Source organism: Phyllobates terribilis, unplaced genomic scaffold, assembly GCF_046119375.1.
Source record: "Phyllobates terribilis strain yellow unplaced genomic scaffold, ASM4611937v1 Scaffold_1__5_contigs__length_1240528914, whole genome shotgun sequence".
Lineage (NCBI taxonomy): Eukaryota > Metazoa > Chordata > Amphibia > Anura > Dendrobatidae > Phyllobates > Phyllobates terribilis.
In genome coordinates, this window is record NW_027362761.1 from 129,342,095 (window position 1) to 129,363,897 (window position 21,803).

Genomic DNA, 21,803 nt, shown 5'->3' on the forward strand with positions numbered 1-21,803 from the left:
CACAGCCCTGACTGTCACAGTTCCTGACCCCTCCCTCAAAATAAGCATCATTAGTGACACTTGTTTCAGGGGCGCGGCCACTCCTACTGGGAGCACAGCCACACAAGCTGGTCTGATATGTAAGTATTTTCGGTTTCGGACACATGTTTTGTCACTAAGGCTCCAATTTGATTGATACATTTTAGTAAGTCTTGTATATCTACTTGGATAAGCAAGAACATAATACAGCTAAGATGTGTATACAGTGGGGAAAATAACTATTTGATACACTACCGATTTTGCAAGTTTTCCAACCTACAAGAATGGTAATTTTTATTGTAGGTGCACTCCCACTGCGAAAGAAAGAATCTTAAAAAAAAATAAATAAATAAAAATCCAGAAAAATCACATTGTATGATTTTTACATAATTAATTTGCATTGTATTACATGAAATACAGTGGTGTGAAAAAGTGTTGCCCCCTTCCTGATTTCTTATTCTTTTACATGTTTGTCACACTTTCGGGTCATAAAACAAATTTAAATATTAGACAAGGATAACACACGTAAACACAAAATGCAGTTTTTAAATAAAGGTCTTTATTATTGAGGGAAAAGGAAATCCAAACCTACAAGGCCCTGTGTGAAAAAGTGATTGCCCCCTAAACCTAATAACTGGTTGGGCCACCCTTCGCAGAAAGAACTGCAATCTAGCATTTGTGAAAACTGGCAATGAGTCTTATACAACGCTCTGGAGAAATTTTGGCCCACTCCTCTTTGCAAAATTGTTGCAATACAGCCACATTGGAGGGTTTCAGAGAGGCCATGCCACAGCATCTCAATCGGATTAAGGTAAAGATTTTGACTAGGCCATTCCAGAGTCTTAATTTTGTTTTTCTTAAGCCATTCAGTGGTGGACTTGCTGGTGTGCTTTGGATCATTGTCGGGCTGCATAATCCAAGTGCGCTGCAGCTTAAGTTCACAAACAGATGGCCGGACATTCTCCTTCAGGATTTTTTGGTAGACAGCAGAATTCATGATTCCATTTACCACAGCAAGTCTTCCAGGTCCTGAAGCAGCAAAACAGCCCCAGACCATCACACTACCGCCACCATATTTTGCTGTTGGTATGATATTGCTTTTCTGAAAAGCTGTTGTGCCTCTATGCCAGATGTAATGGGGCATACACCTTCCAAAAAGTTCAACTTTTGTCTCCACAGAGTATTCTCCCAAAAGTCTTGGCGATCATCAAGATGTTTTCTGGCAAAACTGAGAAGAGCCTTTAGGTTTTTTGCTCAGCAGTGGTTTTGGTCTTTGAACTCTGTCATGCATGCCATTTTTGCCTAGTCTCTTTCTTACAGTGGAGTCATGAACATTAACCTTAACTGAAGCAAGTAAGGCCTGCAGTTCTTTGGATGTTGTTGTGGGGTCTTTTGTGACCTCTTGGATGAGTTGCTGAACTCTTGGGGTAATTTTGGTTGACCGGCCACTCCTGGGAAGGTTCACCACTGTTCCATGTTGTCGCCATTTTTACATAATGGCTCTCACTGTGGTTTGCTGGAGTCCCAAAGCTTTAGAAATCGCTTTATAATCTTTTCCAGATTGATGGATCTCAATTACTTTGTTTCTCATTTGTTCCTGAATTTCTTTGGATCGTAGAATGATGTCTAGCTTTTGAGGATCTTTTAGTCTACTTCACTTTGTCTGGCAGGTCCTATTAAAATGATTTCTTGATTGAGAACAGGTGTGGCAGTAATCAGGCCTTCCATCCTCCCTTCAGTATGGTGCAGTCGTCCTGTCCCCTTTGAAACATCATACTTTGGGGGTGATTTTCTGCAACCACCATGCTTCACGGTTGGGATGGAGATCTTGGTTGTACTCATCCTTCTTCCTCCAAACACAGCAAGTGGAGTTGATACCAAAAAGGTCTATTTTGGTCTCATCTGACCACATGACCTTCTCCAATGCCTCCGCTGGATCATTCAGATGGTCATTGAATTTCAAATGGGCTTGGACATGTGCTGGCATGACCAGGGGGACCTTGTGTGCCCTGCAGGTTTTTAAGCCACAATGGCCTAGTGCGTTACTAATGGTAATATTTGAGACTGTGATCCCAGAGCTCTCTTTAGGTCATTGACCAGGTCCTCCTGTGTAGTTCTGGACTGATTTGTGGCCTTTCTCAAAATCATTCTTACCACCCCACGAGGCGAGATCTTGCATGGAGTCCCAGAACGAGGAAGCTTGACAGTCATCTTTTGATTCTGCCATTTTCTAATAATTGTGCCAACAGTTGTTGCCTTCTCACCAAGCTAATTGCATATTGTCCTGTAGCCCATCCTAGCCTTGTGCAGGTCTACAATTTTGTCCCTGGTGTCCTTAGACAGCTCTTTGTTCTTGGCCATGGTGGAGAGGTTGGAGTGTAATTGATTGAGTGTGTGGACAGGTGTCTTTCATACAGGTAACGAGTTCAAACAGGTGCAATTAATACAGGTAATGAGTGCAGAGTAGGAGGGCTTCTTAAAGAAAAACTAACAGATCTATGAGAGCCAGAATTCTTGCTGATTGGTAGGTGATCAAATACTTATTTCATGCAATAAAATGCTATTTAATTATTTAAAAATCATACCATGTGATTTTGTGTTTTTTTATTATTAGATTCTGTCTTTCACAGTTGAAGTATATCTATGATAATAATTATAGACCTCTCCATTCTTTGTAGGTGGTAAAACTTGCAAAATCGGCAGTGTATCAAATCCTTATTTTCCCCACTGCATATTGATACTATATCTATTTATAATATTATACTTCATGTGGTCCTCTATTGGGTTATCTGTTATAATATGCACTTGATTTTTAATTTTATCAATTGAATAAACTTTGCATTTCAAGAGACTACATGCACCTGTTGTGTTCTGTTTGGTGGTGTTAGTAGTTAGTAGTAGTAGCGTCCAAGACGACCCCATACAGATCAGTGTCCGGCCCATAGTCCTGAACAGCTCATTTACACATAAGAAAAACATGGATTTCCCTGGAATAAGACATCAGATTGTACATATCAAGGTATAATATTATTTCAGCTTCCTATGATATACGTGCCCATATAGACGGCTTAGGAGGGTTTTTCATACTGACAGATTCCCTTTAAGGAACATTTACCAAATCATTTACAGTGTGAATGTAACAGTAATGACAGTCAGACTGTAGTGCATTTTACATTTGTATCCACTGAATTCTTTTGTGTCCTTTGCCTCCTGGTATAGGGCAGGAAATTAAATGAAAACAGTGTGGTCAGAGAACGATACCGTTTCAATTCACATCAAGCCTATTTGGAGCAAATTAAGATGCTAGTAATAAGAACGGAGGATTTTCCTTGTGGCTACCCGCACAATAAAATAACAGCGTGTCGGTGCACATTCTGCCATCTTTCCCAGGAAAACCTATCAAACATTTCCCATATTATACACTAGTCACTGCCGCAGACAGAGCAGTTAGGTCCACTTAGTGAGGGATGACCTGCATCGTGAGAGCGGAGCTATGTGTAACACTATCTGCAAACTGCAGTCGGTGGGAAGACATGAAACAGGAGGAAGGACAACACCAATGACTGGAGGCGCTGTCCTCCACCTGGGACTGAACTGCTCATTAATAGTTATGTACCACTCAGCTCTGTGACTGATGAAGCCTCGGGAGGGAGCTAACAATGATACTGTGCTCTGCTCACATTCTCATGCCTCAAACAAGTACTTTACGCCATCTCGTTTCATGTTAGGAGATACGTTTCTAAAGGGGTCCATCATGCAATATTTATTTGGGTTTCTGCATCCATTCTTTTAAGGAAATCCTGCAGAAAGAAATCTAAGAAGCAGTATAGAAACTTCTGGGTATGGTGTAAATCGATGACGTCCACAAGTCCTCTTCCTGGAAAGACCCGTTTAATGGTGTAGTTAGACCTGATAGATCATATTGATGATGATTTGATTGTAATGTGTCTGCCTGCTCGGACCGCACAGTAATGACTGCATGGAAAATAGAAGTGGCTAATGCTGCATATCTGTTCTAATTTCCCTTGTGTGTATGACGTCCTCAATTAAAGCTGCCAGAAATCTTTGGAGACCATGGATTTTTGAATCCATTCATGTAGTGAGGCAATTAGTAAAAGCAGAAAATCAAACTAAGTAGGCTCTATTAACCATAGGCTGCTAGTTACAGACACAGGGATATACACAGACTTGTTTCTGTATGACATCTGCATGTAAGTACATTGTACATGCGACTTTCATACAACCGTCGTGCCACAATATATGTTAGAATAGGACTGCAAATTCTATTAGTATCCACGGGGTGAAGGGTGGCACAAGAGAAAGTGTCGCTTCCAGTGCCTCCGGTGTTGCGTTACAGCACCCGCCGTTCATTGGCTTTCAGCGGTAACCTGTCCACTCGGTCACTTAGCTAATCATGCCTCCAATGGTCGGCAAGTCACAGCGGCATGTGGCCTAAATACATCATTCACTTATTGTGTTCTCCTCCTTGCGATCTCTGTCTCAGGCTTTTATGCTGTCAAGAATCATCTTAAATATCACTAGTGCTGGTGTTTTTCTGCAGACTCACCAAGTCAAAAAGTGTCGGCATACTGCTAGGGTATGTTCACACTAATTTTCTTGGTGAGCATTTCGGAGCTGATCCACAAAAAAAAAATAACTTCAAATCTCCTTACTTTCAGACCTCCCAAAGAAGATAAACATCCATGTGGTCCACGTTCTGCTCTGTAGTGGTGTTCCAAAATATCACTGCTTAGTAGACCAGCTGAACGCAGTTGTGCAGCTGTGGGAGCGGGGAGACGCCTGTCAGACACAGATGAGCTCCCCAGAGAGAAAGCTATGGGTATACAGTAATAGGAAGAGCTAATGACGCCTTCTCCTCCAGACCAAGCGGTCACATGATCGCTAAGTGTAGGGATGAAGCAGAAGCTAAGAGACCTAGCCAGCTCTGCTATGCAGCCTAGAGGCTGTAATTCCACTGTAACTGAGGCTAATATATCAGCCCCAGTTACATGGGAATCAGATAAAAAAAAAAAAAAAAAGTATTTTAATGTTGAAATGCCCCCCCAAAGATCTTTAACCCCTTCACGACATATGACGTCATATATCGTGTCCCTGACTTTGATGTGGGCTCTGTAGCTGAGCCCGCATCTTTCCCCACATGACAGCTAATTTAATCAGCTGGCATGAGCCTTTAACAGCCACACGTGGATTGGAGCTGTTAACCAGTTAAATCCTACTGTCAATCTCTGACGGCGGGATTTAATACGTGCCAGCCGTAAGCACGTCAAATGCCCAGTCACAAAATTAGGAAGGAGGGGGGGCGCCGATGGGTTGTCATGACAGCTGCGGGTCCACAGAGGACCCCTGTGTCTGTCATCATGATATTCCTGGTCAACGCCAGTTCGTGGCCGGCGTTCACAGGAGATCGGCACTTCTGCAATACATAGCAGTGCTGAAGCACTGCTGTGTAGCACAGGCGATCAGATAATCGCAGCTTCAAGTCCCCTAAGAGGACTATTAAATACTGTAAAAAGTGAGAAATAAACTCCACAAAAGTTAAAATCACACCCCTTTTGGTCCATTGAAAATAAAACAATTAAAAAAATATTGTGAGGCAGTGACTGGGATCGTATACGAGGGACATTCTATATCCCCAGAATCTGTACAGAGACCTATTTAATCCATTGGAGTGCATTGCAGTCACAGACACAGCTGCGGCTGCAATGCAGGAATGAAGGTGAGCATTGACTTGGTCAGGCTATCTGGCTAAGGCAGATTAGTAAAACCCGGCAGGGCCTTCATTTCTTGGGGGAGGCTACAGGAAGGCAGTGGGGCGGCCTCCTCCCTCCAACCCGGGTTTTCCAGTGGCTCTTGCCACAGGTCCTTTAAAAACCCTGCATTAAGGATTAGTGTTGTTCAGTGTTGGGACCTGCTAGGAGCATAGCAGGAAAGCTTGGCAGCCTGTGTGTAGCTGAACCCACGCCTGGGAAGTCTCTGCACCAGTCAGGCTCTGAGCGGCCCGGCGCGGCCATTGCCCCCCCAGCAATCGTTGTTATGGACTTGTGTTAACCTGGCTGCAAACTGGAGGACTTTCTGTTTACCTGTAAGTTTTGCTGAATAAAAGCGGCTTATGTTGGACTTGCTTGGGTCACTGCCTCAGTTACTGCACGGTGTGAACACTGCCGCCTTACAGCTTGGTGGAGAATGCGGGCAGTGACTGAGGCACACCCTACCGGCAGCTGCATGACCACAATCCGGCTGGCCACCTTTCAGCCCAACCCCGTGGACAAAATGGAGGAGCTGTTAAGGCAATTGGTCCTCACGCAGGGGCAGAAGCAGGAGCAGTTCAAGCAGCAGCAGGAGCAACTCAAGCAGCAGCAGCACACCAATGAGCTGATCCTGCAGCAGCTCACAGCCCTGCAGGAGATGCCGACGGCACCAGCCCCAGAATGTCGAGAGGCCCGGGACAAGGTTCGCTCAGCGTTGAGGAAGATGGGACCGGAGGACGACGTGGAAGCCTTCCTTACCATCTGTGAATGCACGGCAGACCGGGAAAACCTACCAGCCGGCCAGTGGGCAGAAGTGGTGGCTCCGTTTTTGGTCGGCGATGCCCAGAAGACCTACTTCGACCTCAGTCGGGAGGACGCCCAAGACTACCAGAGGCTCAAAGGTGAGATCCTTGCCCGACTGGGGGGGTCAATACATACGTGAGGGCTCAGCTCGTATTTTCATGGGCCTTTGTGGAGACCAGATCCACCCGGTCTCAGGCTTATGACCTCTGCAGCTGGTAAGGAGGAGGCTCCAGCCTGAGACTTTGACTCCAGCCCAGATGGTGGAGAGGGTGGTGGTCGACCGGCTGGTGAGGACTCTGCTGGCCGCTATCCAACGTTGGGTGGGGCAAGGAGACCCCGGCACCCTCGACCAGGTTGTCAGCCTGATCGAGTGGTACTCGGCCACTCAGGACTTTATACGGGACTCTGCCCTCTCGCGGCTGTCACGCCGGACCCTGCCAGACCAGGAACGGGAAAGGGGGCGTGTCCCTCTGCTGAGGATAGTCAGCACCGCACCCGGGCTGAAGGGGAACCCCGGAGTGAGAGTGGCAGGAGACCGGTTCCCTCCCAAAAGGTCACAAGATCTAACAGTACCTCCGCCATTAGGTGCTGGCGGCGTCAGGGGACGGTACACGTGTTTGCTAACTGCCCCCTGACTACAGAGCCCATGGACTGTGGGTATAACCGCCGGGTCTCACTGTACACTCAGACAGTTTGCTCCGCGAGTGCCGACTCCCCGGACAGTGAACCCCAACTGTGCCAGGTACTGGTTAATGGGTACCCAACGGAGGCCCTCCTATACTCAGGGAGCCTAGTGACTTTGGTACATGAGTCGCTGGTAGCAGGAGACAACCCCAGAGGACGGATCGTCAGGGTTGTGTGTATCCATGCGGACCTCTGAGAATACCCAACCGCAGAGGTAGTGTAGACCCCCATTAATCCCCGAGCTGGAGGTGTCCCGGGGCACGTTTGGGACAGCTCAGCTACAGGATCCCACCCTGACTCGGGTGCGGAAAAGGGTGTTAGAGGTAAATGGTGTAGCTCAACAGCCCGGTGTAGATACTGTGATTCCACGCATGGTAGTCAACGGTGAGTTGCTCTATAGAGTAGACAAAATCAAGGACGAGGTCGTGGAACAGTTAGTGGTACCTCAGTCGTAACGTCGGGCGGTTCTGGAGATGGCACACACACCTGCTGGGTGGACACTTAGGGGTTAAAAAGATGCAAGAGAGTATCTTGCAGCGGTTCTTTTGGCCGGGGATTTACGCAGAGGTCCAAAAGTACTGCGAATCCTGCCCCGAGTGTCAGCTGACCACACCCACCGCAAGTTTCCGTAGTCCATTGGTACCTCTACCAGTGATAGAGGTACCTTTTGAACGGATTGCAATAGACTTGGTAGGGCCCATTGTAAAATCCGCTTGTGGTCACCAACATATACTTGTGGTCGTCGACTGTGCCACCCGGTACCCGGAGGCTATACTGCTACGCCACACCTCGGCGAAACTGATTGCACTAGAGCTGTTTGCCATGTTCTGTCGCCTTGGACTACCTAAGGAGATCCTGACGGATCAACGGACCCCTTTTATGTCCAAGGTGACGAGAGAACTGTGCAAACTGCTAAAAATAAAACAATTGCGCACCTCGACGTACCACCCTCAAACCGACGGGCTAGTAGAATGGTTCAATAAAACCCTCAAGTCCATGCTAAAAAAGGTGGTTTCTAAGGACGGAAGGGATTGGGACATGTTACTACCCTATTTGATGTTCGCCGTCTGTGAGTTACCCCAGGCTTCCACAGAGTTGTCTCCCTTTGAGTTATTGTACGGCAGACACCCTAGGGGTCTGTTGGACGTAGCCAAAGAGACCTGGGAACAAGAGCTGACTCCACATAGGAGTATAATTGAACACGTGCGCTAGTATGCAGGACCGGATCGCGGCGGTCATGCCCACCGTGAAAGAACATCAGTTAGAGGCAGGCAGCACGGAGGCGCACATATAATAAAAGAGCCACGGTCAGGTCTTTTAACAAGGGCGATCGGGTGTTAGTACGTGTACCCTCAGCCAGGGGTGCGTCCGGGGGAGAGGTCAGGATAAGTGATGCTCTCACTAAACAGCAGCGACAGGAGGCTCGCTCACTGGTACAGCGGAATACCGACGTGTTCTCAGAGTTACCAGGTAGGACTGTGGTTCTCCAACATGACATTGTCACCGAACCTGGGGTAAGGGTACGAATGAGACCGTACCGGGTACCCGAAGCCTGGAGGCAAGCTGGCACGGCTGAGGTAAAACAAATGCTCCAATTAGGAGTCATCAAGGAATGTGCGAGTTACCAGGCGGTTTCTGTCACTGCAAAATTCAGTCTCTCTGTAGAAGTCGCAGGCAAACGCGGATGCCCTGTCCCGGGCACCCTGTATCGTGACAAATGTTCAACCCCACAAGTTTGAACCGAGGGGGTGATATGTGAAGCAGTGACTGGCATCGTATACGAGGGACGTTATATATTCCCAGAATGTGTACAGAGACCTATTAAATCCATTGGAGTGCATTGCAGTCACAAACTCACCGCCACCTTACAATATATACACATATTTGGTATCGCTGCGTTCAGAAATGTCCGATCTATCAAAATATAAAGTAAATTAATCCGATCGGTAAACGGCGTAACTTCCCCAAAAAATGTCATCACTTAAATAAAAAATAAACTGTACATGTCTGGTATCTGCGTACTTGTACTGACCAGGGGAATCATATTGCCAGGTTTTACCATATAATGAACATGGTATATAAAAAAACAAAAAAAAAAATTGTGGAATTGCACTTTTTTTTTTGCAATTTCACCGCACTTGAATTTTTTTTCTCATTTACCAGTACACTATATGGTAAAATCAATCGTGCCATTCAAAAGTACAACTTTTCCCGCAAAAACAAGCCCTCATATGGCTATAGTGATGGAAAAATAAAGTTATGGCTTTTAGAAGAAGGGGAGGAAAAAGTGAAAAATGTAATCGCCAAGGTGTGAAGGGGTTAATGACCTTATGGGGACACAATTTGTGAAGTACATGAAAAATAAATAAAAAGCTGCTAAAAAAATAAATAAAATAAAAGCCACTGCCAATTCAAATCGTTGTTACTAGCCTCGCCCCATTGAAAAAAAGCATGTCCAATATATAAAAATGAATTGTTACAGAATGGGGAACACATTTTAAAATGTATGAAAGTGATTTTTTTGTGGTCATAAAGTAAAAAAAAATGTGAACAACATACAAGTATTTCCTTTATTTTCACACCGATCATCTGATATTGGCAAAAAAAAATAAAATGAGAGTATAAAAATAATTTAAAAATTACTATTCGCACAACCCCTCCTAAATTGCTATATTCCCTGTTTAAAATACCATCCTATACTAACATCCAATGATGGTGCCGTTCCAGAATGACAACACTGACTCTCCCGGGCCTCGCGTGATGTTGTTATTCCTTGTGAGCCCTGCAGTCAATTAGCGGCCGCTTCACTCTGACTTCCTTCAGATGAACCCGACACCCGGAAGAAGTGAGAACTGCTGCTGGATTCCTCCGAATGTCAGCTAGGTCTGAAGTAAGTGAGAGAGTATTTTCCTGTAACAGTAGACAATGGAGCTTGCTCCAATCGCTGGTGGCTAAGTATTTAAATGCCAATGACACTCACTGATGGTGGCATCTAAATGGTGGTATTGCCGATGCATCATGCACCAGCTCCCACTGGCCCCCACAACGCAATTGCAGTGTGCCAATGGGTTTTCATGGCCACCACGGGCCTGCTGAAAGCCCCTATGGCTGCCATCTCCATCCTCCTATGAAGCTCAGCCTGTGGCTAATCAGTGGTGGAGGCAGATTAGCCTGATTGGCCTGCACGTGAGACTTAGTCCTCTAGTGATAATCTCCGGCTGATAAAACACTGATTGTATTGAAACTACAGCACACAGCCTAATAAGTGACACATGGCTGCAATCAGAGTCTGAGCCCCTACATCATGCAGCTCTCAGATAAAATAAGAAAACCCTGTGGAGAGATTCCTTTTAATGGAATCTTCCTAGATTGACAGTGCTCACTTTATAAGGGCAATCGCTGTCTCAACTGAAAGCATGCACAAAAGTAGATAGTTTGAGTGCCAGCGCATGCGCAAACGGAACATAGACAGATTTCAGGAAGAACACATTTTATGCTGACAGACTCCCTTTAAATTTCATACAGGGCGAACAGAGACTTTTTTTTTTGTCTGTGACGTGTTCTAACCATTTCCAGGAATATGGGGCTTTCCACTGATTCTAGGAGGTAGCTCCTCGGGTAAAGCACCTCACAGAGCACTGTATGCCAGAAAATCAATGAGATGGATTTAAGATGCAAGTGCATGAAATTTATTTTAGCTTACCAGTGGTTCTAGCTCCTTTCGATCTATGAGGTTCAGTTCTGTTACAAAGTAGTAAAAGTGCTTGTAGCAGGTATTAACATGCGCTTCTGCTCCCATGAGTAGGATGCGGTCAAAGTGATGAATGTATACATGGACAAACACACGGAATAGTCTGCACAAGATTTTCTTGCAGATCTGGAGGAAATTCTTTGGGAAAGGGACTCCTAACAAAAAAGAAACACAAATAATGTGCATGTTCAATGGTATGGATAATACATTTTTCAAATTATCACATTAATATTAGTAGAAGAGATCACAAAATAGTATGTATAGCCTTTTACTTTTATTCTAAATATCAACAAAGAGAAAATAAAACAACTTCTTAAAGGGAAGTGATCATCGGAAAATATCCTATTTCAAATCAGGCTTTTGTGTTGCATGTGGGTTTTTTTTTTAATTTGCCAATGTTTTTTTTTTTTTTTCCCATATCACAATCTTTATAAAAAAAAAAAAAAACTAAATTAGCAATCTTGCGATTTTCACAGGTGCCACTGGGGCTTTTTCATTCCCATACTTCCTGTCTTTTCAGGAAGAGTTTTCAGTAAGGCTCCTTATCAATAGCGGCAGGATTACAATAACGGGTAACACCTCTATACACGGCTGATAGCAGAGGATCCACCAATCACACAGCTGACACAGTTCCACTCACTTCACAACAACCTTTGCACAGGCTCATTAGATGTTTCAATACAAAAGATAGGGTCAGGGTCTGACCATTGTGGCTATGTACAGGTGTTGTTTCCTGAAACAAAAGGAGATTAGAGCTTTAAAAAAACCCTAGAGGCCAGTGTGAATATTAGAAGATTTATATATTTTTTTTTTTATGAAGATTGTGAATATAATTGCCAGAATATAATAAAAAAATACATTTAACACAAAAAACGGAAACACGGTGACTCAGTTGCTAGAACTGTTGCCTTGTAAGGACAACATCTGCAAGGAGTTTTTATGTTCTCCCCATGCTGACATGGGTTTCCTCCCACACTTCAAAGACATAGTGATAGGGAATTTAGACTGTGAGCCCCATGGCGGACAGCGATGCTGATGTCTGAAGAAAGTGCTGTGCAATTAATAGCGCTATATACAGCGAGTAAAATAAATGAAATAACAAATGGATTGAAACAAAAGGTTATTTTCTCATGAGAGTTTCTCTTTACTTTGAAAGCCACTGTAGTGATCCAGGTTCAGAGACACACAGAGACAAATAGTTATAATTTCTTAAAAGTAGTTATCTTATCTATACAACCACTAGATGGCTTCATTGGCAATAAGCTTATAGCTGCTGATCCAGCCTCTAAACTGTGTCCATCACCTTAAGTGTCCATTAGTTGAAGTGTCTGAAATTTGAATTAATCCTGAAGTGAACTGAAGGTAACTGGATACTAAGTCACAGTAAACAATGTTTGTCTTTGTTTTCACTCTCACCCCCTTAATCCTTCACTTCTTACAACCACCCCTAATCCCTACACCTAGTAAGGAACTCTTCATCTCTCCCTCCATTCTCCCCACCCATCTCACCTCCTCCTCAGAGCTATTCCTCAACATACAATCCTTTGCCTCCAAACACAGACAGCCACCTCATGCCCTCTCCTGCTCCCACCTACTAACGCTTTCTCTGCTCCTCCTTACTGCCGGCGACATCTCTCCAAATCCTGGCCCTCCTCACCACATCCCTACACTCACTTCCACCTCCTACCCACGATCTATCCCAAACTCTCGTAACCCTTCTAACCTTATACCCATCCGCCCAGCCCCTGCTTCCCCAGTCCCCCTAACAGGAGCTCTATGGAACGCTCACTCCGTCTGCAACAAACTTTCCTACATTCACGATCTCTTCATCACTAACAAGCTTTCCTTCCTCGGCATCACGGAAACCTGGCTCACCCCCTCCGACACAGCCTCTCCTGCTGCTCTTTCGTATGGCGGATTCCACCTCTCCCATACCCCCCGCCCCACCGGCAAGCACGGTGGAGGAATAGGTTTCCTCCTCTCAGAAAACTGCTCCTTCACCCATATTCCACTGCCGCCCTCAGTTACTCCCCCTCTTTTGAAGTGCACTGCGTGCGCATCTACTCCCCATCCAACCTCCAACTGGCTGTCATCTACCGCCTCCCAGGATCAACCACCACTTTCTTTGACCACTTCACCACTTGGCTACTTCATTTCCTCTCCGTTGACATCCCCACTATCCTCATGGGCGACTTTAACATCCCCATTGACACTTCCCTCTCAGCTGCCTCTAAGCTTCTATCCCTCACTTCCTCCTTTGGTCTTACTCAGTGGTCTTCCACACCCACCCACAAAGACGGCCACACACTGGACCTCCTCTTCACCCGCCTCTGTTCCCTATCTAACCTCTCTAACTCACCTCTCCCTCTTTCTGACCACAACCTACTTACATTCTCTTCTCTCTCCTCCCCGGGGCAACAAACCCCACTCCACAAACTTGCATACCCTCGCAGAAATCTCAAACACCTTGACCTACACTCACTCTCTGAATCCCTCCTCCCTCTTACAGACATTAGTTCCTTACATGATGCAGATGTTGCTGCCACTTTATACAACACCACAACCGCTGCAGCTCTCGATTCAGTCACCCCCCTCACACATTCCAAGGCTCGCACAAACAGACAACCCTGGCACACCAGCCTAACTAAAGAACTGCGACGGGCCTCCAGGGTTACTGAGCGTAGATTGAAAAGGTCCCACTCCCATGAGCACTTCATCGCATTCAAACAGTCCCTCACTACCTTCAAGTCCACACTCACTGCAGCAAAACAAACATACTTCACATCTCTCATATCCTCCCTGTCTCACAACCCCAAACAACTATTCAACACCTTCAATTCTCTCCTCCGTCCCCCAGTGCCTCCTCCCTCTCCTATTTCAGCCGAAGACTTTGACACCATCAGACAAAGCTTTTGCCTAAAGCCCACACCTACTCAACCCTCTTCCTCCAAAACCACCTTCTCCACCATTTCTGAAGATCAACTTTCCTCCTTACTCTCCAAATCACACCTCACCACCTGTAAACTTGACCCAATCCCGTCCAACCTCATCCCAAACCTTACCACTATCTTCTTCCCAGCCCTAGCCCACCTCTTCAACCTGTCACTAACAACTGGTGTCTTCCCCCTCATGCTTCAAACATGCCTCAATCACACCCATCCTCAAAAAGCCCTCCCTTGACCCATCCTCTGTGTCTAGCTACCGCCCCATATCACTTCTCCCCTATGCCTCAAAACTACTGGAACAACATGTCCATTCGGAACTGTCCTCCCACCTCTCCTCCTGCTCCCTCTTTGACCGCCTACAATCTGGTTTCCGACCGCACCATTCTACTGAAACTGCACTGACTAAAGTCACCAACGACCTACTAACCGCCAAATCTAAGCAACACTACTGTCCTCCTCCTCCTAGATCTGTCATCTGCCTTTGACACAGTGGACCATTCCCTCTTACTACAGACTCTCTCATCTCTCGGCATCACAGACTTGGCCCAATCCTGGATCTCCTCATACCTAACAGACAGGACATTCAGTGTCTCCCACTCACACACCACCTCCTCATCTCGCCCCCTATCTGTCGGTGTCCCCCAAGGTTCAGTTCTAGGACCACTGCTCTTCTCCATCTACACCTTAGGCCTGGGACAGCTGATAGAATCTCATGGCTTTCATTATCACCTCTATGCTGATGACACACAGATCTACCTCTCTGGACCCGATATCACCTCCTTACTAACCAAAATCCCACAATGTCTGTCTGCTACTTCATCCTTCTTCTCTGCTAGATTTCTAAAATTTAACATGGACAAAACAGAATTCATCATCTTTCCGCCATCTCATTCAACCCCCCCAACTGACCTATCTATCAACGTCAATGGCTGTCCACTCTCCCCAGTCCCTCAAGCTTGCTGCCTTGGGGTAACCCTGGACTCTGAACTCTCCTTCAAACCACATATCCAAGCCCTTTCCACTTCCTGCCGACTCCAACTCAAAAATATCTCCCGGATCCGCACATTCCTCAACCATGAATTTGCAAAAACACTAGTGCACGCCCTCATCATCTCCCGCCTTGACTACTGCAACCTCCTGCTCTGTGGCCTCCCCTCTAACACTCTCACACCCCTCCAATCTATCCTAAACTCTGCTGCTCGACTAATCAACCTGTCCCCCCGCTATTCCCCAGCCTCTCCTCTCTGTCAATCTCTTCACTGGCTCCCCATTGCTCAGAGACTCCAGTTCAAAACCCTAACTATGACATCCAAAGCCATTCACAACCTGTCTCCTCCATATATCTCTGACCTAGTCTCCCGTTACATACCCGCACGCAACCTCCGATCCTCACAAGATCTCCTTCTCTACTCCCCTCTTATCTCCTCCTCCCACAATCGCATACAAGATTTCTCCCGTGCTTCCCCCTACTCTGGAACTCTCTACCCCAAAGTATCAGACTCTCGCCTACTATGGAAACCTTCAAAAGGAACCTGAAGACCCACCTCTTCCGATAAGCCTACAACCTGCAGTAACCACCGCTCCACCATACCGCTGCACGACCAGCTCTACCCTGACCTACTGTATCCTAACCATCCCTTGTAGATTGTGAGCCCTCGCGGGCAGGGTCCTCGCTCCTCCTGTACCAGTCGTTGTCACATTGTGTTCAAGATTATTGTAATTGTTCTTGTATTATACCCCTTTTTCACATGTAAAGCGGCATGGAATAAATGGCGCTATAATAATAATAATAATAATAAACCCCCAAACAGCCAATATTGCTGTGGTAAGCTGCAACTCTTTATAGGAAATTAGTTATTAAATGCGTGCTATTCCATGTATGTATGTATGTCTCTGAAACACTGCAGTTTTTCAGAGAAAAACTCACTTTTAATAGACCGATGTGCGCAGGTGACTAGTCATACAGGCAGGTCTCTTCAGAGAGGAAGAGGACTAGAAATCTAGCGCCATCTATTGGAAACAGCGATCCTAAAAGTCAATATTGACTCTTTAAAAAGCTTTGCAATATGACTTAGGATGCCACGCCTGGCTTGTCACTCTCCAAAAAGAGAAACGTTACCCCTTAGATCCTTATCAAGGGAGGCTGCATGAGGAGTCTGACAGCGGCTTACTCACCTCTCCCTATTCAGAACACATGCACACCTAACAAACCGAGCTTGCATGTGTATGGTGATTTCACTTTCACAGGGAATAGCTATCAGCCAATGGCTAATCAAAGTGTATGGGCCCTTTTAGTGGCTCTCTGCACTGGCTTTTAGTGGGAAGTCCAGAAAATGGGACCCCACTTTATGACATCAATATGATCTAAAAGGGTATGTGAAAACAGATTGTGATGATGCGACAACCTGTTTAAAGGAACCCTCCCATGAATTTTTTTTTCATTAAATCTGTGTACAGTGGCATGTAAAAGTTTGGGTACCCCTGGTCAAAATTACTGTTATTGTGAACAATGATGATCTCTAAAGGGGCTAAAGTTAAAGATGACAAATTTCCTTTGTATTTCAGGCAAAAAAAAAAATGGGCCAAAGTTTGGGAACCCTGCATAGTTAGTACGCAGCAGCATCCTCTTTTGCAAGTATCACAGCTTGTAAATACTTTTTGTAGCCAGCCAAGTCTTTCAATTCTTGTTTGAGGGATTTTCATCCATTCTTCCTTGAAAAATTCTTCCAGTTCTGTGATATTCCTACGTCGTGTTGTCATCTTACATGCACTGCTATTTTGAGGTCTACCGACAGATTTTCAGTGATGTTCAAATAAGGGGACTGTGAGGGCAATTGTAAAACCTTCAGCTTGCTCCTTTTGTGGTAGTCTATTGTGGATTTTGTTGTGTGTTTAGGATCATTATTTATTTGTAGAGGCCATCCTCTTTTCAACTTCAGCTAGCTTTTTTACAGATGGTGTTATGTTTGCATCAAGAATTTGTTAAAATTTCATTGAATCCAGTCTTCCCTCTACCCATGAAATGTTCCCCATGCCATTGGCTGCAACACAACCCCAAGGCATGATTGATCCACCCACATGCTTAATGGTTGGCGAGATGTTCTTTTTCTTCTGATGATTCTTTCATGAAGGCCATATTTGTGCAGGTGTCTTTGAACAGTAGAACAATGTACCACAACCTCCAGAGTCTACTAAATCTTTCTGAAGGTCTTTTGCAGTCAAGCAGGTGTTCTGCTTTGCCTCTCTAGCAATCCTACAAGCAGCTCTCACTGAAATTTTGCTTGGTCTTGCCAACCTTATCTTGACATCTACTATTCCTGATAACTGCTATTTCTTAATTACATTTTGAACTGAGGAAAGGGCGATTTGATAACAGGCCCTGCTTTGTGGACCTCCACCGTTTTCAAAGTGCTAGGAAACTGCTTAAAAAAAACCATGGCCGCTCTTTTTTGGCACAAGGTTAGAGGAAGCTGTATTTTTATAAAGCTGAGAAATCTGCATCACCTGGCCTTTCCTAATGATGATGGTGAACAAGCCATAACCTTAACAGGCTAATTAAGGTCTGAAACCTTGGTCAAAGTTGTCTGAGCACACAAATCTCCAAGGGTGCCCAAACTTTTGCATCGACCCATTTTCCTCTTTGTAATTCTTAAAAATGTAAAAAAATGACTTTTTTGTTTCCCTAAAAAACAAAGGAAATGTGTCATCTTTAACTTTAGGCCCTTTTAGAGATCATTTCATCTTCAATTTGATTAACTGTTCACAATAACAGTAATTTTGACCAGGGTGCCCAAACTTTTACATGCCACTGTATATGTTTACATAGTGTAGTGTGAGTGTATTAATATACTAACCTACCGGCGTCTTCTCTGGTATCCAGCGTCATTCTGCTCTTTTTCTCGCTCTTCAGACACTCCAAATCATTCTACGCTCTATGCATGAGCCGGAAATTTCTTCTCCAAAGTAAGTCTATGGCTCCTCATTCTGACGCTCCATAGTTTTACACTGTAAAAGCCACTTCCGGGTAACACAGAGCACAGCATGACCTGGGGAGTCTGATTAGCAGTGACACCACTGAGAAGAGGAGCAGAACGGCAATGGATCCCAGGGAGAGTGGCGGTAGGTGAGTATATTATCACACTCACTACACTATGTGAACATATACACAGATCCAATGGAAAAAAAAACTTCATGAGAGGACTTCTTTAAAAGAAAACTCTGAAAAGCTTCATTGCTTGTCTTTCAGCATTTACAGTTTTCCATTTCAACCTTGATTTTTGGCAATAGCAAATAGCCAAAATAAAACACAGTAACGATATTGAAAAAAAATAAAAATCGAAAAGGCACAAGCTTATCCAACAGCTCTGTATTCAGAAGTGATCAATACGGAATTGCAGCAGAATTTCTCAAAGTATAATTTTGTGACATATAAAATGACCCTGTGCAAGTAATGAGCTTAGAGAACTTATGGGATTTCCAATGTAATACCGAAAATGATGAAGTCAGCAGAAAAGCAAAAGAAAAAAGAAACACGACATGTTCCAACACAGCTATTACTTTCCGTGACTTGGTCTATAAATCAAAAGAGTTCAATTCAAACTTGCTTAGAATGGAATTGAATAATGCTGAATATAGAAAGTAGACACACCAGTAATTCTATCTTCTGTAAATTAGATTCATCCACGCAGAGATATCACAACCCAATCTTTTTTTGCAGGTTTTCTTCCTAAACTACAAAATAAATAAAGAAATAAATACATCCAATCTATTTTATTTGTATTCATTTAGCTACATTAGTGATTGGTAGTTTATTTTATTCCTGGTCCAGACTGGGCATTTGACATTGACTGTTTTGTTTTCTTTGATTCCTCATTCTAAAAAATAATTATTCTGTTGATTTATATTATTATTAGAATATACAGTTGCTAAATATTGCACTCGGGTGCCACTGTAAAAGTTTCTAGTTAAAGGGGTTGTCCACCTTTGAGGACATTTTTTTTTCTTATTTTGATGCATGCATTTTGGGTAGTTCTACCACAGAGTCTTTAGCTTTAGAATGAAGCAGAGCTGAGAAAGCTAATCCCGCCCACACCAGGCTCTAAGTGTACAAAGTCCATAGACAGTGAGGTGCTTAGTTGCCGGACTAGTCCAGCAATGTTAATCTCTTAGGCCGAGTTCACACGTAGCGCTTTTCAAGCGTTTTTGCAGCCGAGAAAACACTTGTAAAACGGTCAGCAATGCAAATCAATGTGAACTTGCATGTGCTGTGCACATGATGCGTCAATTAACGCGCCGAATTCGCATTGTGTTGAAAATCGCGGCAGGACCATTTTCTGTGCGATTCTGCGGCGATTTCGCGTCCATAGGAGTGTATTGAAATGCAGCAAATCTGCAAACACCACAAAATACTTGCGTTTTTTCTGCAGATTTGCTGCATTTATGTGGAGGGGAACAGGGAGTGACGACGGTGCCATATGACCATCCCAATCCAGGAAGTAGAGAATCCCACAGAAGATTCCCTACTTCCTGTATAATGGCCACTCTCCCAGCTTGGTATGCCGCATGAGGATTGACGTCCCTACTTGCAGCCAGACGTAGGCCGATGAGAGAATACTACTCCCATCTGCCTACGTCTGTCCCCCGTGCTGCAGTGAGGGCAGGAGCAGCTCGATGGGAGCAGTAGTTCCCATCAGTGTGCTCCTGCTTTGTGTCCAGTTTAAATAAATATATAAAAAAAAAAATAAAATTAAGTAGTTCATACTTACCCCGACGATATCGCCTGCCCCCTAAAAAACAAACAAACAAAAAAAAAACACTATACTCCTAAATCCCCGAAGCCATTGATCTCCTGTAATAAAATGTAAAATAATAAACCACAATCGTATCCTTACCTCTCCGTCGTAGTCCAAGTAAAAACAAACCGAGTGTCCCACGAAGATCTAAGTTTAGAGCAGCCAAATATGTGACTGCTCTAATCCATCGCCGCCGATACCCTGACAGGGCCGTAAAGGGTCCCCGTCAGTGTATCAAGGAGTTCACCGGAGTTCAGGCAGCGCTGCTCCGGTGATCTCCTTTACGGCCCCGGCGCTCTGTGAAAAAATTCCCACGGTACAGCAGGGCCGTAAAGGAGGTCACCGGAGCTGCACTGACTGAATGCACTCCGGTGACCTCAGTCAGTGGCTCACACTGCCGGGAGCGGACGTGTTCCCGGCAGTGTGAGCATACAGCGGCCATGCACAGCTGTCATGCACAGCTGTCACATCTCGCAGCATGCGGATTATCATTGGGGAACATGGCAGGCCTTCTACCATGCGTTTTTTAAGCGTTTTTGCCGCTGCGAAAAGCTTAAAAAACACATTGTGGGCTCACAGCCTAAGAGTGTCTAAATTTGAGATCATTTTTATTTTTTTTTTTACAAAATTTGCCACAAACTGGCGGAAATTATACAGCTTCGAAATTTTTTTTCACATTGTTGATACATTTAAGACTTTAAAATAACACATATATGAAATACAACAGCATGTGGCTCCATGGTAAAGCTTTCGCCTTCCATATCACAGGCTTCTGGTTTCAATCCTAGCATTGATTTTATTTCTAGTTTTATAATAATTTACTTGCATCATAGACACGGGCAGCATAGTGTAGGATAATACGCTAGTTAGTTATCGTAAGTTTATTTTATGAGCCTTGTTCATTTATTTTTTTTTGTCCAGAATTTCAATTATTAAGTTAAGCGCAAATCTTAACAAAAAAAAAATGTTGGTCCAAAGTGCACCAATTCTTACTTTTAGCTAAACTTTATAAACATACGTATGTCAGATAAATATGTTTAAAAAGGAGACTGAGGTTAAGTTTCAGACACTTTTCATAGATATGTCCTATTATGTGCTTAATTTAATGATTTACTATGTTTAGAAACTTGCTTAACATATACTAAAGTACACTCTTGGCAAATGTTTCGCCCAAGGACAGCGACTTTTTTTGGATTCGTTGCTATAGCCTAGTATTAGTGGCAAGAAAAGTAAGGGAATACTATACCTCACTGATACCAATTACAACAAATAACGTTACCTTTATGCATTAAAATGATTTTGTTTAGTATACATTTGCCTTACTATTCACAATGGAAATGTGGCAAAAAAAAAACACACTTTCAATCGTATTGATTACATTGCATTCTATCTTCGCACAGGTAAATAAGGCATAGGGGTGCTACAATAACAAAGGCTTGGACACTTTGTACTTAGCATGTGCTTGGAAAAATAAAGAAGCAGGTTAATCTGAGATTATGCATTTGTGCAGGTTCTTAATGTTCCAAATCACTTAGAGCAAGAATGTAATTTGCTGTCTACATGTTGTAATTTTAAATCAAGAGCTTGTTCAGAATTTAAAAACGGTAAAAAATGTTTCAAAAAGGAAAAACCTGCTAAACTCAATGTTAATTCTTTCCAATAACCAAGGCTAGAGCTCCAGTGCAAATGTATGCATTGTTCCAACTGCGGTTGTGGTAGATCTCATTGATATATTGCACCACTAATATTGATCTATAGAGGGGCCCATAAAGTAAAAGGAGTCCATGCCTGATAAGGTCGCAAGTTTGTAGTTCTTAAAAAATCCACCAATGTGTCTTCAATTTGCATCTGTGGATCTCTGGCATCCTGCTTACAATTTGGAGTGAGCTTTAAAGCTATAGCTTCTGAGAAATGTGATGTGGTGACATCAGTCTATAGGCGCATTTACACTGGCCAATAATTAGTCAGATTGTAACATTAATGACTCCCTATTAGTAATTGTGTAATGTGACTGGATTGAGTGACTGGGTTGAAATAGTTT

General features: G+C 44.1%; 1 protein-coding gene across 2 annotated transcripts in view; it reads right to left on the minus strand.

Annotated features, from left to right (window-relative positions):
- Positions 1-21,803, minus strand: part of MOB3B (MOB kinase activator 3B) — a 102,244-nt gene that overhangs the window by 33,928 nt on the left and 46,513 nt on the right. For both annotated transcript variants that reach the window (XM_073667357.1, XM_073667366.1), the window contains exon 3: positions 10,978-11,180. In XM_073667357.1, the coding sequence (XP_073523458.1) occupies positions 10,978-11,180 (203 nt within the window). The remainder of the gene's footprint in view (positions 1-10,977; positions 11,181-21,803) is intronic.